Source organism: Vidua macroura, chromosome 6, assembly GCF_024509145.1.
Source record: "Vidua macroura isolate BioBank_ID:100142 chromosome 6, ASM2450914v1, whole genome shotgun sequence".
In the NCBI taxonomy this organism is placed as follows: Eukaryota; Metazoa; Chordata; class Aves; order Passeriformes; family Viduidae; genus Vidua; species Vidua macroura.
The window spans coordinates 53,276,570-53,293,246 of NC_071576.1; the positions used below are offsets into that span (position 1 = coordinate 53,276,570).

At 38.2% G+C, this 16,677-nt stretch overlaps 1 protein-coding gene across 2 annotated transcripts in view; it reads right to left on the bottom strand.

The window, feature by feature from the left end:
• NELL1 (neural EGFL like 1) overlaps positions 1-16,677 on the bottom strand; it is a 290,478-nt gene that overhangs the window by 108,851 nt on the left and 164,950 nt on the right. For both annotated transcript variants that reach the window (XM_053981605.1, XM_053981603.1), the window contains exon 14: positions 15,290-15,412. In XM_053981605.1, coding sequence (XP_053837580.1) covers positions 15,290-15,412 — 123 coding nt within the window. The remainder of the gene's footprint in view (positions 1-15,289; positions 15,413-16,677) is intronic.

Consider the following 16,677-nt stretch of genomic DNA (forward strand, 5'->3'; position numbering starts at 1 on the left):
GTTGTGTCTTTGGTGAGTGAAAGTGGAATTCAAGTATCATTGCATGAAAGTTTCCACTTTCCTCCTTTCTAATAAGACCTCACACTTTTCTGACATTTCCACATCTACAACCATTGATGGCTACACACACTAAAAAGGCCACGTTAAAGCCTCTGAATGTGCATACAACAGTCCCCATGAACAAATGTCACTATCCACAAAAATGTGAACAATTGCTTGCACAAGCACCAAGCTCAGCATCCTCCATCCACTCCATGTTTATAAACTAGCGTGTTTCCAGCTGTACGATTAAAATAACTTCCCTTAAATTTTCATGCTCCTACAGTCTGTAGATGAGAGAAGTGCTTAAGTGGCACAGCTAAGTGCAGATAAATATTGCTTTTGCTGTATGTTGAAGCTGCTAAGACAAAGCCCATGGATGCAACCCATAACACTCCAGAGCAAGCAGTCCTGCAGAGCATTTCAGCACTGCAGCGTGCTCCAAGCAAACAGTGGGAAGCGTCAAAAGAGTACATACATTCTTTAGTGGCATGAATAAATTTTTGATGAAGATGCTTTTTCTCAGGATACCTGCAAAATTTCATGAGAAGTAACAGGCTAAGTTCTTGTAGCAGTTGTGACATATCATCTGTCAAATGTAATTCTTGAGGCAAGAGGAGACTGTCCTCATGTATTACCTCATTAGCATGCTCCTAGCATGCCTATCTAGAAGAGATGGAGCCTGAATGGACCTGTCTGGTATGACCTTGGAGACAATTTATGAGGTTTATCAGGGTCATGGGGTCAGAAGGACATTAAGGTTTAAATAACAGTCAAGTAACTATATCCAGATGAAAATACCACATTTGCTAATGTTAAGTTTAGTTACATTCTACAGTGCAGTTTATTTGCACTCAAGGCCAGCATATTTCTCACCAACTGCTGGAACACAGCAATATAAAAGACTTTGAAGCACATACAAAAAATGCAGTTCAGACCTTAGAAACACATCATAGAAGTACCTGAAATCGTATTTCAAGATATGTATCATATTTCTGTTTAATGTGCAATCTTCAGTTTCAAGTACAAGGCACAAAGAAATACTGCTTACAAATTTCTAACATCTACCTTTATCAGTGACATGTAATTACCCTCTTTTTCATGCAACAAATTTCACGCATTAGGTGTACCTTACACTGTCACGAGGTGTAACTCTCACCAATAGACAACCAGACCAATAGGAACACTGGCAGAAGTAATACACAAAGGAAAACAATGGAGTGAAAATAAAATAAATTTTAAAAAATGCCTCAAATGTCATGCCTGCATGCCTCAAATGTCATGTGGACAGAATTTCAGTAACTACATCTAAAAATTATATTCCATCACTTTAGTAAAGGTTTAGGAATGGTATTCCCCAATGAATGTTTCCACTGAAACACTTGAAATCACATGCTGCTCACTCACTCTCCCCTTCATCAGTGGCAGGATGGAGAAGAGGACTGGAGGCACAAAAGGTGAAGATCATGGATTGAGATAAGAAAAATTTACTGGGAACAGCTATGAGACAAGAAAATGAACAGTAGCAACAACAATATTAATAGAAGAGTACAAGAGTACAAGAGACAAACAATTCATACTCGAGTGCTCACCTCCATGGAAAACCCAACTGCAATATCCCACTATGCAACCCAGAAGGGACCCCTTCCCCCATTCCCAGAAAACGATGTGAGCTGGTATGAAATAACCTTCATGTCCTAGCCAAGCCCCCTCCTGGCCACTGTAAAAATTAACCCCATCCTGGCTAGAATCAGGATATTAACCAGCTCTTACTCTGTACCATCTATGTCATGCCCATATCCTACATCTTCTAATTAGATAGAGATATATATATACACACAAAAGAATGGGTATAATTTCTATAGTTAATAGCCACCCCTCCAAGATGTCTGTTGAGTTCATTTAATCCATCACTCCGGGCTCTACCCACCCTAGATGTCTCCCAGGACAGGAGGGCTGCCATGCTGCTGGCTGGCTGCTGCACCAGGAGCTCAGATTGGTGTATGTGGAGCAGTCCATACTCACTGCCCATGGCAGCTATGGCATACAGTGACAGTGTCATGCAGCAACCAATATTATATATACATTTCAACAGTACAGATTGTTCTTACCCAAAAATCAAATCCTCTTGCAGGACTAGTGGTTACAGCGAGTGGCCACAAGATGGTACGTACATTGCCTGTTTGCTACTCCAGCTGCGTGCAGGTGCTTATTTGATTCTTTTACCTGATGAACACTTAATGCAAGGGGCACAAATACTGAGTGGATGAAACCTTAACATCTGAGCTATTTCTGAATTTCAGGGCTTTTAGAGCAGTAGAACTATAAATAAATAATGGAGCACTAAAAATCACTTGGCAATAACCATTAGCAATTACTTATAGATTCCCACTCATTTTTATTTTGGCTTCAACTACTTCTCTGTGATGTCACTGAAAATTAGTTTCTAAATCTTCTTCTAAGCCCACTCTATTTGCCAAGGATTCAAAGACAAGCAATAGGTGGATGTGGCTACTCAGTTCTCTCTTCAGAAATTATGAATTCAACCTGCCCTTGATACCCACAGTGAAAGATGAATGCTTGTTGTCTGTGTTTATTCTGTGTATGATATAAACACAGCAAAGCATATTCAGCATGAAACGGAAAAACTCAGTGCCTAATTACATAAGTAGTCTCATTGGAGTCAATCACTTACTTTTAGTTAGACACATACCTTGCTCAGTCAGGTGTAAAATTACCACATTAACAATTGTCTCACTTGCCTCTCTCCGAAGGCTAAGGGAACACTGTGCTGTGCATGCAGGACTGATTTGATTGCCTCCATCTTTTATTGAGAAATAACATGTGTCATGGCAATATCAGACAACTATTGTTTCCTTTGTTCTGTTCAGAGGGAGGAATAATGGGTGTCAGGAAAAAGTACAACCATGTGTCTTGGTAATAAAAGTGGCATATTAATGAGCATCGGCAAACCGTTACAATCAGTGCAGGGGAATGGATACTGCCTACTTAAACTCTGCAAGTGTTCCAGCAGCTTCACACCCAGCTGCCATTTTTTTCCATCCCAGGGCTTTCCACTAATAGCAGCTCCTTCACAAAGCCATCAGACACTGTGAAATCATAAGCTCAAGGGAATGGGTGGAGACTTTTTCATAGTACAAGTGACTGTTGAGAACAGTTATTCAGTCTGTTCATCAGTGGCAACAAATGCATCCCATAATCTATACCCTCAAGGCTGCAACATAATTAAAAGACTACAGAGGAAGACAGGTAAGATGGACGTGCACAAAGGTATGGATGTGTACTGTTTTACATTTTTGAAAGACAGAAGGTAAGTTTCTGAATTTTACATAAGTTTAAAATTTCAAACCCTGCTTGATGTGCCAGTGTATAATAAAGTCATATACATAAATAGTTTTAAAATTTAGCTTCAAAAATCCAGATTGACAATTTCCCTCCTTATGGTCACAACCAAAGAAAAGAGGGGTGGAGGGGGGCTAGAAAAACTGCAAGCACCATCAAGATGACACACTAAGTTGTGTGAGTATTTATTGACAGGATAACAACACAGGTCACACAGCTCTGGCCCTCCAGGAATACTTACATAAAATCTCTTAGGTTTTATGACATACAAATTGCTCATTTTTACTCTTGGATGATTGAATTTAAATTATGTTGAAAAGCAGGACACCTTCAATTCCCACTTTGGTTTACTTTAACTTCTAATTCCCTCTCCACATCATGTGTTTCGAGCTATTTTAATTCACATTATTCTTGTAATTTGTGTACTGAATTCACCTAGTAATTCATTTTGATGATACAAATCTTCAAAGCATAATTTGTTGGTTTTTTTTAGTAGGTTCCAGAATAGATTGTTTTTCATTGCAACATTTCTTTCAGGTACCATTCTGAGTATAGAGCTTAAACGTGCTGTTAGTCTTGTACTTAGCATATGCTCACTTACCATAGCCACATTCATTATTTTTATTGTTGAACACTTTAGGTAAGAGCTCCATACACACACAGGGGTGCCTCAACTTTTCAGCATGTTGCAGAGGCTAAAACACCAGCACCACTGTGAAACAACTGAACTGGAGAATCTTTCCAGATAAAAAGATGCAAATTGTCCCATCAAACATCCTGCACAGCTTCCAGATTTGCCATTCCCAGTGTTCAAAAAATAAATGCAATCTCCAAAACTAGCAAGTCAACTAATGTAACTCACACAAAGTGAGCCATACCTGCATATACGGCAATCTAAGCATTATTACTATAAAATACCATTTTCAGTAATGTGGTCAAGTAAACAGTTTGTAGTAAGTTTCTTCTCTGGTATCTACCAGAAACAGCACTGTAGAAAAAATATCCATGTATTCCTCAATATAAGTAACAGGTAGTTGGGATTTTTTTTTTTTGTTTTTTTACTGGCCCAGGACCCCCACCTTGGCACAAGAAATTTGAAGTATATGCTTTTTCCTATATCTGTGAAAAAAACTCAATTTGTAAATGTTTAATCACACACTGTTAATCTTACAGCATTCATCATTTTTCAAAATGGTGCTTGAGCCAGGAGAGGACAAATAAAGAGCAGAAAGATCCAGCTGGGGAACAGAGGGAATGGGAAGACAACGAGGTCTGCAGGAGCAGCAGAAAGGAAAGTCAAGTGTAATACACTCACCTGGGAACCTGGGACCGAGCCCCATTTCCCCACATCCTCCACCAATGTCAAAACCACAGAGTAATATCTTACTCCTCAAGTCATGGGAAAATGTGAGGGCGAGAGCCACAGGCCTGAACACCTGAACAACTGCTCAAACTAAATCACTGCACTACACCAGCGAGCTCATGCAAGGGCAGACAAAGTGTATGTTCACTCCACTGCTAGCATTTGATAAAAACAGTTTATACTGGTTTCTAAAGGACCTGCTTATATCTTAAATTCAGTACAAATACTGGGACAGTAATGAACAGAAATAGGGTCACACAAGGAACAATAAAAACAATAAACACAGAACACATCCTTTCAGGACTTTGTCTCCTTCACTGATTTACGTGTCTATACTGTGCACTGAATGAGGCAGAGGGATCAAAAATCTCACAACACCTGCGATTTTATTAGCATGGACAGTATGCACGTGACTGAACACGGAATAGGTTACCTAAATTTTACATATTCACAAGTGCTTGATTTTGGAATCTTTCTGCTTGATTCCTTAGGTATTTTAAAAATTATTTTGATAGTTTCCATGGAGAAATCACAGCCCAGTGGTTTAAGACCAGACTTGTCAGACTGGGAACAGAGTCTGAATCCTGGATCAGGTACCAATCATGGATGTCGCATTTGACAAATCACTTAATGGCTTTACTTTGATGTATTGCAGTGGGGGAAATTATTAGGAAGAGGAGGCTGAAAAGAGTTTTCTGGACGGTGTCTATTCAACTGCTATGGCAAAGAATAGCCCCTCCAAAACCTTTGTAGAAATAGAACACACATAAATATTATCCTCACCCAAAAGAGATTGCTCTAATAATAATTCCATCAAGAAAAATATAAAATTCAATCAACCGCGTTATTTCAGAATGCCCATTAGCCCAAAACTAACATCAAGGAGAAGAACAGGAAAAGGATCTGGTGAATAAAAATTACTCATCACCCTTCTCAAACCAAATATGGCTATTCTTCATACACACAGCAGTTTTTCTGTCTACCATCCTCACCACCCTGTGATCAAGGACTCTCCAGATTAATTATGTGCTGTGTGAAAAGCTATTTTCTTTGGCACTAAGGTGTCAGCACAGTGTTACCAAAAACTGTTGCCACAACCAACAACTGCAAGACCCTTATTTTACATTTGAGTAAGATATTTATATTCAGTTTTCAAAATTGTTTGGTCATGTTCTATAGGGAGTAGAAATAGTTGCATGTCATTTGGCCTCTCCTTGTTTTTTAATGTGCTTATTCCATAAACATGAATCCTGACATGGTTGCACATATGGTTGTAACTGATTTCACAAGAGAGGAAACTCTGCACTGCTATTGCATTGTGCTCCAGTTGCTGCTCTGAGCCAAGCCCACGCTGCAATTGGTTTTGTGCAATGATGTATTTCAAGATGCTCTTAATGAACTGATTTTTCTCAGCCACCATCAAAAAATACGTACTTTGTTCCAAATAACTGTATGTCAAGCTCGCAGGGCAGGCCAGGAGAGTCACAGATACAAACAGAGAGGGTTTCACTCATAAGGATTACAAGTTTAGGGCAGTCAGTACTGCTGACCAAACCACTGTCCATGGCAACTACTGCTCTCCTGTCAAAAAAGCAGTAGAGTACAAAGAATGAGTTCTTTCAATAAAGGATGTGTTTGAAGGCTAATGATTGATAATTTTAGATTTCAACACTTGCGGTAGATAGGGACAGGCGAACGGAAAATCTCGGGATGTGACGGAAAGCAAGACCCTTCCCCCCTCATCCTGCTATAGATGATCAATCACCCCTGAAGCATGCAGCCCCTCCTAACTCCAGTAGTTTTCCACTCCTTACTAACCCTAGCCAGACCCACCATCCCCCTTTGACGTAGTAAAGCCCCCTTGACTATTTAACCTCACAAGATGAGATAATAAACGCCATTTGACCATCCACCACATTGGTGTCTGTGCATGTCAGTGGACTGAGTGACCCGGGCGAGGCCGGGTCGCCGTGCTGTGTCTTGATACCAGGTCGCCCGCCTTCTCAGCAGAAGGCGACAAACACTACAGAAAGAAAAAGAAAAGTATGAGGTTGTGTAACACAAATGAACCATTCCAGTAGCATTAGAAAGCTGCATCTTGACTTCAGGAGGCTCCAAGTTGTGCCCCTCAATGTTTTGGTGACAGCAGCTTGGGAGGAGATATATCTGCTGCAAACAGGAGTTATTGACTAAGATGATCTCAAACACAGTGTAGAAAATGAGTACAATGTATGGAGCAATGTCGCAGGGACATTCTTCTTTCTTTCAGGATTTTTCATAGAGCAACACAGAGGAAAGAAAGAGAAAACAATTTCTATTTCTGCTCCTTGTTTTTCTCATGTGGAATGTGTTTGGAGAACTGTTTACCTGGGGTGATTGCTTGATTGGATTCTGGTGAGGATTGTTTGAGCCTGATGGCCAATCAAGTCCACCTGTGTCTGGACTCTCGAGAAGAGGGTCACAAGTTGTGCTAACTACCATATCTAACTCATTCACAAGTAAGTTTGTAGTTTTAGTATCTTCTTTAAATAGTATATTAATGTATTATAGTATAGTTATAACAAAGAAATCATTCAGCCTTCTGAGCTGGAGTCAGACATCATCATTTCTTCCCACCGGGTTCACCTGCTTTTACAATAGAGCAGAAATTAATTCTCAATTAACACCTTCACATTTTTGCTTTTATTAACTATGCTCTTAAAAGAGAAGGCAATGGATAGTGAAATAGTCTCATGCTTCTACACAGCCCAGTTTTACTGGCCAGGAGATTGTGGGAAACATATCTGTTGACTTGTCATCACCTGGCAATTCTTTTGTGCATGCTGCACAGGACCGTGACCCCAGAGTGAACAGGTGAGCTGAAAGCAATGAATGAAAACCAAAGCAATAGCAGACAATAAGCAACTGAGTCACCAAGAGACTCTCCACTTTAGTATGTAAACCTAGGAACCCTCATAAGCACTTGTGACTAGGTCTGCTGAGCTCTTTGCAGTTACTCATACAGACAGAAAAACCTGTCAGATTAAGTTTTAAAATATTATACATAACTATAGCTTTTCCTTCCTTTTATACAGATACAACAGTTCTCTGGACTGGACCACTTCTCCAGCAAGCACAAATCACTGCTACATTCCTTTTAAATTAGTTATAAATCTACAGCAGTGAGAAAATCTGTGACAGCAAAGAGATCAGGATCTGGATTCTGACAAGTTACGTGAATCATGGGTTTTAAATGAGCTATTTCTATATCTGATGTGCATTCTAAATCACCTTGAACAATCTCATGCAGAGAACAGGCTCTGAACACCAGGAAGCACTGTGCCCTTAGAGAGGCTGTAAAAGAGGGCTGCACATTGCTGGGTGTGCAGAGCTTGGCTCTCAGTACAATGCAGTGGGTTGAGAGGCACCCACCCACCACAGCTGCTCTGCCACTGCCTCTCTGGACAGAGGAGAGAAAATAGAACCAGGGGCTCATGGGTTGAGATCAGGACTGAGAGAGAGAGATCACCCCCTGAATACCTTCACGGGCAAAACAGATTCAAGCTGCAGATATTAACTGAATTTATTACTAACAAAATCAAAGGATAACAAGAAACGAAATAAACCTTAATAAATCTTTCCCCCCATCGTCACTCCTTCCCAGGCTTTAGCTCCTCCTCCCCAGCAGCATAAACAGATGGGGAGTAGCCCCCTCAGTTCCAAGACCTACTCACACAAATCCAACAGATACAAAAATAATTACATCTGAATTTCAACACCTCACACAACTTAATCTATGCAATGAAGCTAAGAACAACACCAGAATGAGTTTAAAAAGTACGTGGCAAATTTACAAAGTGAGTTCATATAATTCAAAATCCAAACAAAAACACAGCAATTACAATGGCTGTACCACATTTGATAAATATCTAATCATGAACAAAAATACAAAGATTCTTATATTAAAATTTCAAATTCTCATTTTCATTAGTACAATGGATTTAGGACTACAGAAAATTTAGTGGCTTCAATAATGCTGTCTTGAGTCTGTGTCTAGCCATGCTAGTTTTAGAATGAAAAAAAATTATCATAATTCTAATTGCACTGCTGTACAAATACCTACTGGTTTAAAATTATTAAAAAAAATTATATGTAGAATGCCTCACGCAAAAATTGTGACTATCCCAATGTCTTACACTTGCCATGGCATTTTCATCGTGTGCCATGTGACACTAAAATGCAGGTGAATGCACTTGCCTGCTTTTACAGTGATTTATTCACTGTATATTAGCTATAATAAAAATATACAAAGCTCAAGACTGTGAAGAATGAAGATAAACATCTCAGCATGAGTCAAAACTCACATATTCTTTCATGAGACTGTTGAATATTACACCAGAACAGCAATTAAAGCCATAATAAGACACACCAACCATTGGAAGCCTTATAGCCACAAAAAATTCCAAGGCTATGGGAAAGTCATGTTTTTTTCTTTCCATCTTGGCCTACATTTTATTCATAACACACCCCAATGCTTCATAAAGGCTTTCAACTCCACTTTCAACAGATACACCTGCATGCAAAAAACATAAACCTAATAGGCAGTAGGACTGGTCTGATATGCTTTAGTATCAAGATATCAGCACGTCTCACTGTCTCCCATTGCTGCTGACATTTAATCTACCTTAGCTTTGCTGATGTCAGTGTAAAAGGGACACAAAAAAGCGGACTCAGTACAGAAATAACGAAAGAGAATGATTTTTTTCTTCTTCTTTAGCTCTTACTAAAAGTACTCAAGTATTTTTCCTATCAGGAGAAATTCTATAACAGATAAAAATTATTTTATCTTTAATCATCTGTTTACTACATCATTACTATACTGCCTACACTTTGGAAGATACACAACTTCTATCATGGACACATCCTTCAGATTATTAAATATATTTCAGACTAAGAAATATAAAAATACCTGCTTTGAAACAAAGAAAACAGCAGTGCAAGACAGCTCTCAAAGTGCCATTGGCTAAAGCAATATGTCCACCCAATTATAATTTGTGATTAAAACAATGTAAAAGAGGCCAACTCATTGACTGACATCAAACAGAAGCAATTGTTAAGCCTGAGATGTACTCTTGTTGCCAGGAAACATTTTATGTGTATTATGAATAAAGACTTCCTATGATTATCCCCACTGCCATATAAAAAATAAGAGTAATTATTCAAAATCTGCTTGCTTTTTATATACAGGTCCAAATACTTTATTCCTGAAGTGACCAGTAAGTCCACCAGTAACAACCTCACTTCTAAATACACATCCCAAAGCAAAAATACATAAGGACCCACAGTGCAATTAAGAAACCAAATTCCAGATTACACCAGAATTGAGTCACTTATAAGGAAATAAAAGCTCTAGTCTTTAAGAAACCAAATTCCAGATTACACCAGAATTGAGTCACTTATAAGGAAATAAAAGCTCTAGTCTTTAAGACTCCACCATATATTGAGTTTTAATCCCTTAAGTGTTTCCTGTGAAATGTTGCAGAAAAATGTAACAGGGGAAAAAAAATCATAGTCTATGCTCTGGCAGAGTAAGCTATTATACAGCCTAAATATTAATTAGAATAAACACTGGTTTGATTTTTATTTCACAATACCTGATGTTTTTCTGCCCAAGCATCAGTCCTATTGCATACATTTGCTTTATGGTGTATGATTGTAACTAAATCCATCTCATTTAATCATTCCAATAAATCTGCACCTCAGTAGAAACCACTAAATGAGATGTTAATAGCACACTAAATATACCTGTCAGACAGATTGTACATGCAAAATATGAAAGTACAGTGAACAGTATTTGCACTTGATTAAGTGCTAGACTTCTGTTCATTCTCCACGACAAATCTACATGAGAAAGAGTAGCAAACACACCTCGTCCATGTTTCTGAACAACTGCTCCTGTTTAGCATCTGAATATGTTCAAGGCCACTTCTATCTTTCTGATACTGTATAAGGATGTCTGTGGGTAGAATTTATGCTTTAAAACAAACATTTCCAACAAAATACCAGGAGTTACAGCAAGGCTTGTATACTAACTACATCTAAATCTCCTTGTACAAAAGAAAACAGCTAATTGCAACAAAACCTGGATGGCAACTTGCACATTGTTCCTGGTAAAATATGATGGGTGGGGGCTTATTTAAGGTATTTCATCCCAAATGCTATCAATTACTTTAAGAAACCTTATGATGTGCTGTAGAGCACAAGTTCTACAATAAACTCTGCTAAGCTGTAGGACTGTACATTCCACAGCAAGTGTTCTCTGCCTCCCCTCTCACTGAGGCAGAGGAGACTGTGGAGCACAAAGTCTTTTATTTTTAAACAAATGGCACACATTACTTCAACATGTCACTTCCACAGCATGAGGTGCAAGGCTGCCAAGCAGAACTGGAACTTATCAGGACAAAAAGCAGAGAAGGACATTTTCCCCTGATATATTTTCCAGCCTCCCAGATTCAAGCCCTGTCAAGATTACACACAGAAACACTACAACATAATACAGACCAAGAGCCTCTAAGGTCCAGAAATGGTATTTATATCTGTATTCACTACCCCTGGTTCTTCAGCTGAAGCCATGACAGTGAGTTTTACTCATTTCATAGATGACAGTGTTTTATGTTCATACACACAATCGTGTCTATGGATGATGAGTTATTCATAAACCTTGTTGTCCCAGGAAACCAAAACTGTCCTAGGAAACTGAAACTTCTTTCCTCTAACTGCTGCCACTAAGCATTGACTCCCACGAGATCCAGCCTGACAGGCACACTTCAAAATACCATGCTGTACCAAGTAGCCACCACTTGCCTACCACAACTCTCTTTAACTAAAGCACTCAGTTGCTAAACCAATTTATATCACCTTTCCCTTCTACTTGAAGTGCAGCCTTAATGCTGCACTACTACATCCTATCCTGAAGTTTAGTGAAACTGCTCCAATTGTCTTTATTCTACCCCTACCTATGAATTCTAAAATTCATTTAGAGAATTCCAGTAAAAGGGCATGACATGTCTTCCACTACCCACCTATAACATTTTCTATGTCCCAAATCACTCTTACTTCTTTTTATTTTTTCCAAAGTTTCCTTCATAGAAAAAAGTTATTTAACAAATTTGTAGAATCAGAATCTCTCTCTAGTCAAGTAGGTATACCTCTGTCCTCTGCTTTTGATGCTGTAATTTCTTCCAGAATGGATCTCTGGTTTACTTACCATTTTCTGAAGAAATCCTAATATATAATCTACCTGATTCTGGGTCCATTGTTCTGTCCAGTTTACTGATGGTGATGGCACAGCATTGTCCTGCCTTATCATTTTAGCTCACCTCAGCTTCATTCTGCTCTCATCTATTACCCAAATTTCAGTGTCTGCCTGAGATGCTCAAGTTTGCTTCTTAAAGTGAAATTGAGAGTATCCACAGGAAATCTTATTTGTCTCTAGTTTATTGTCTCACTGTCTACATATAAATAACTATGTGTTTGTAGAGTTTTTATTGCATTCATCTCCACTTCTCTTTCCATTTTTGGTGTCACTAAAACTATGGCAGTATATCTTTTAATGCTGAAGTGCCTTCAAGTCTTGGTCTGTGCCCTTTCTGCACCACCCTCCTCCGTGACTGTTTCCACATCTTTGACACAGTTTGGTTTTTAATTAATCAGCCCAGTGTACTACATTTACAGTAATGCAATTCCTTATGCACAAGATCCTTTGCTAGTCAAGATGTGCGACTGTCTGATTATACAGGTTTGGGGTTTTTTAAATATTCTATTTCCTCTTCAATATTTGGGTTGGTTTTTTTTTTTTTTTTTTCATAAATCCCCAGCAATCACTATATTCATGTCCATCTTATTTCTGTTCCTTTTTATTTCTCTGTGCTTTTCACAAAAATTACAAACAACACAAATTCCTGCCAGAGTAATTGAGTTGTATTTGCCAGTAGTCCAAAATGCAATTTAATTCAACTAAATATGTTTTCTTTTCTAAAACAAATATAACAGTATCCTGGTTTTTTTATAAAGACTATCAGTGTGTTATTCACTAAATCCAAAGAGGATCATTACTCTGATTTTACATTTTATAACTACTGCTAAAATAGATTGTTGAAATGGAATGCAGAATCATGCACAAAGCCAATCCTTTTCTCTCATCATAAAACCATCATTTTTCCATTTATGGTTTTGCCGAACAATATTAGTAAGATTTCCTACTGAACCACAGAGATGCATTATTTCAGTAGTAGTTGAAACCACTGCTTTGTGTCTGTACACATCTCTAACATGTAAACATTTATAAAACACTTGCAGATGTCTCAAGGAGAATAGAAACATTTACCTTATCTTCAGATGGTATTACAGCAAAAATATCACCTTGACTTTTATCTATGTTTTTCCAGTCTGTATTGCCTGAAGATAAAGCCCTAAAATACTACAAGCCAACAGCAGTTTATAGCTGTCCTGACATGCTCACACCTCTTTCCTTGTGCCAGCATTTTTGCAAAGAAACACTGTGGCAGGTAAGTGATGACATATCGCTGTTGAACTTAGTAAAAAAGAGGCAGAAGTGGTGTTTCTGCTATCATGGGCAAAATGGGAACATTTCTTCAATTAGCATCCAAACTTCTGAAAACCTCATGTAACCACAGAACCACAGGCTCAGAAAATCAAACCAGTACTTTATATTGTGTGTTTTATAATTTACTAAAATGCAGATGATTTTAATAGTAGCTTGTTAGCAGTAATGACTATTCCATGCAGTGCTGGATTATTCTTGTCCTTAGTGACTTCAATAATTATTAAACTGCAAACCCCTTTCTATAATTTCCAGTCATCTTTCCAATTTATGCTTCCTAGTCAGAATATAAGAACACATTTCCCTGTATTTCTATGCATACCTATCTCAAAAAGGCAACTACAACTACACTTACATGCGCAATTCAAGGTATACTAAACATATATATATACAATATGTAATATTTCTATACACAAAAATATATATTCTAGTAGCTCAAGTTTCAATAGAACTTTGAGAGTAAAAACATTATCACATTTCTCTAGTGCCATTTCATTACTACAACATTACTAGGTTAATAAATATGCAGTAGGAGTTTTACTTCGAGTTTTTGGCACATTAAAGGTATGCAAATGAAGAAAACCAGTGTGAAAACATAGATTTTATTAACTAATCCAAACATCCCAATTTCAAAGAAATATAATTAATGAAATAATAATAATAAGAAGAAAATATTACAGTAAGGCTGTTCAGTACTCAGGCTTCTCGGAAACTCAAGTCGTCTGTGCTGCAATTCATATTTACTGTAATCAAAGACTGCAGTGAGTTTCTCCCTGGTATCACTTGTTGATCTTCAATACAAACAGGCCGAGGTTTAACTTGCCCAACACTTCCAGTACATTTTTCTAGTCTTTATTCAATCCTTAACTAACCATTTTACTTTTAAGTGCAGGGATGCTCTGGCATTGGTGGAAAGTAGCCAGATAAAAGTCATATCAAAACCAATCTGATGGTTGCTAATTCAGCAGCTGACAGGACAATCTTGGTGGAGGACTTCAGCTTGAAACAAGAATGGCATCAAAGCTCATTGTCCTTTAAGGAATTGTTTGGCCAATTTACAAGAGTCTGAAAAATCAATATTCAGCCTGTTGTGCCTGAAATTGTACAGAATGTTTTATTCAGTACATTCCTCAAATTCAATTGTTGTCATTAAAAAAAAAAAAAAAAAACACACCTAAAATTTAGATTTCTATTACTGTAATTCTGTTCAGGAAGCATGAAAACCCAGAAAAGACAAAAACCAGCTTTTTCTGAGACAAACATAATTCATCAATGCATGAGCTACAACTCAGTAGTACTTCAAGACAGAGCCTTCACTAATCCAACCCTCCTTTGTCCTTACATGAGATATTTGCTTCTCTTTCTCTACCAAAAGAAAAACATGAAACCAATCCTAAATAAATGACATGCCATAAATGAATGCTTCACAGAAAGCAGAGTTGGCTATCATAATTTCTTGTTTACAAAACTCAGAAATCTTCAAAATACACATTTAAAGATTTATATGTTTAAAAAAAGTCATGATTCTGATGCAACTAGTCAAATAACAACTACCTGTTGCTAGCATAAAATATAATTATCCTAATTTAAAACACATCCCATTAAAACTTAAAAGCCAAAGGTGACAGCACATAGCATCCACATTTTATAAAACATGAACACCACTCAAAAGCTGAGTTATACTAGCTCAAATGACAGTATTCAGTGCAACCAATATAATGTTCTTTTCTCCTCCCATTCCAAAAATATTTCCTTCTTCCTAAGAAGTCATACACAAATCAATTCCCATAATTTGCCAGAAGATATCTCAAAGCAAACCACTGCAAAATCCAGCCATCATAAGTTACCAGAATGCAGCTGACTGTCAGCAAATATTAATAAAGCCTGACAAGTTTATGGTGTCTCTACAATAACAGGCTTACCTCGGCAGATGGTCCCGTTGCCCACGTAGCCGGGTTTGCAGGTGCAGCTGTGTCCCCTGATGGTGTTAGTGCAGATTGCATTCTCATCACAGTTGTGCTGCCCACTGCCACACTCATCATGCTCTAAGTGGGGAGGGGAAAAAAGGAAAAAAAAAAAGAAAATTACAAGATGCAGTGACCTTTGCAGTGAACTGACGTGGCATTTGAAAACCAAGTGGGAGAACCAGGATGCTGCAATGGCTGAGTGCTTGGCACGGAAGTCAGCTATGGGCTTGCTCCTGTTCAGAAACCCAAAATGTGCATGGCAACAGTAGATTATTTAGGTTTAAAAACAGAAGAAAAAGAATGGGTGAGGAGGCAAAGTAGGGCTTTGACAAAAAACTATGAAGAAGATTATCAGGGAAAAATATCTGCTGTGAAGATTAACCTTTACATCACTGTCCATCACCAGCAGCAATGATCATAAATACAAGCTAAGTAACACAAGAGGGGCCCTACCAGCCCGCCCTTTAACTACACAGCTCAGTCGTCACAACTGCTTGCTCTCATTCAGGTTGAACTGACTCTTTCTCTAACAGCACATAGTAACATTTCACATTTTTAGAGCACCAATCATACCACTGAGCCTCAAAGAGGCTCCCACCAGACAAACAGGCCATATTTTGCTTTCATCCAGCAAGTCCAGCTGCTACCTGGAGCCAAATTTGCTACAGCTCCTGCACTTCACTCTCCTGCTACCTTTTTGTTCTTGTAAAGCACCAGTTAGAGGTGATGAGCTACCTGACCCCAAAGCTTTCTGCTTCTCCCTGCAATTACAAGGAACTTCCCTCATACAGGATTGCGCAAAGAAGGCCTGAATATTTTACACTTTTGCACTGGTGCCTTTACAATTTTCTTCAGTGGACTCAAAAGCATGCAATGAATTTTCTTAAAACCACACAACAGATAATTGACATTAAAAAAAAATCAGAATCTGGAACCCTTCTTTGTAGCCTTCATTTATGCAGCTGCAATCATCAGGCTGATATCCATATGCTGAAAGGTAAAAGCTATGCTTTCCTGGAATTAGGATTTGCTTAAGCTTTTTACCAGTGCATCAGTGTGTTCAAAGGACTACAGACAAGTCTAGCCTTCTATAGATCACAGAGAGGCAGTGCCCCTAAAACACGAGCAAAATACTTGTTTTTGCAGACTAAACAAAGCCCTTTGGAAGAGTCTCTCCAGTGAGAACAGCAGCATCACAGGCTTTGACAGGCTGCAATTAACCTCTGCAATGCTCTCACTCTGCCACAGTACAGAACAACAGCCAATTTAAAGATAATTCAAGACATGTAAGATTTGAATGGTGAATTCTAAGGAATCCACTAAACCAAATACTTCTGGAACAT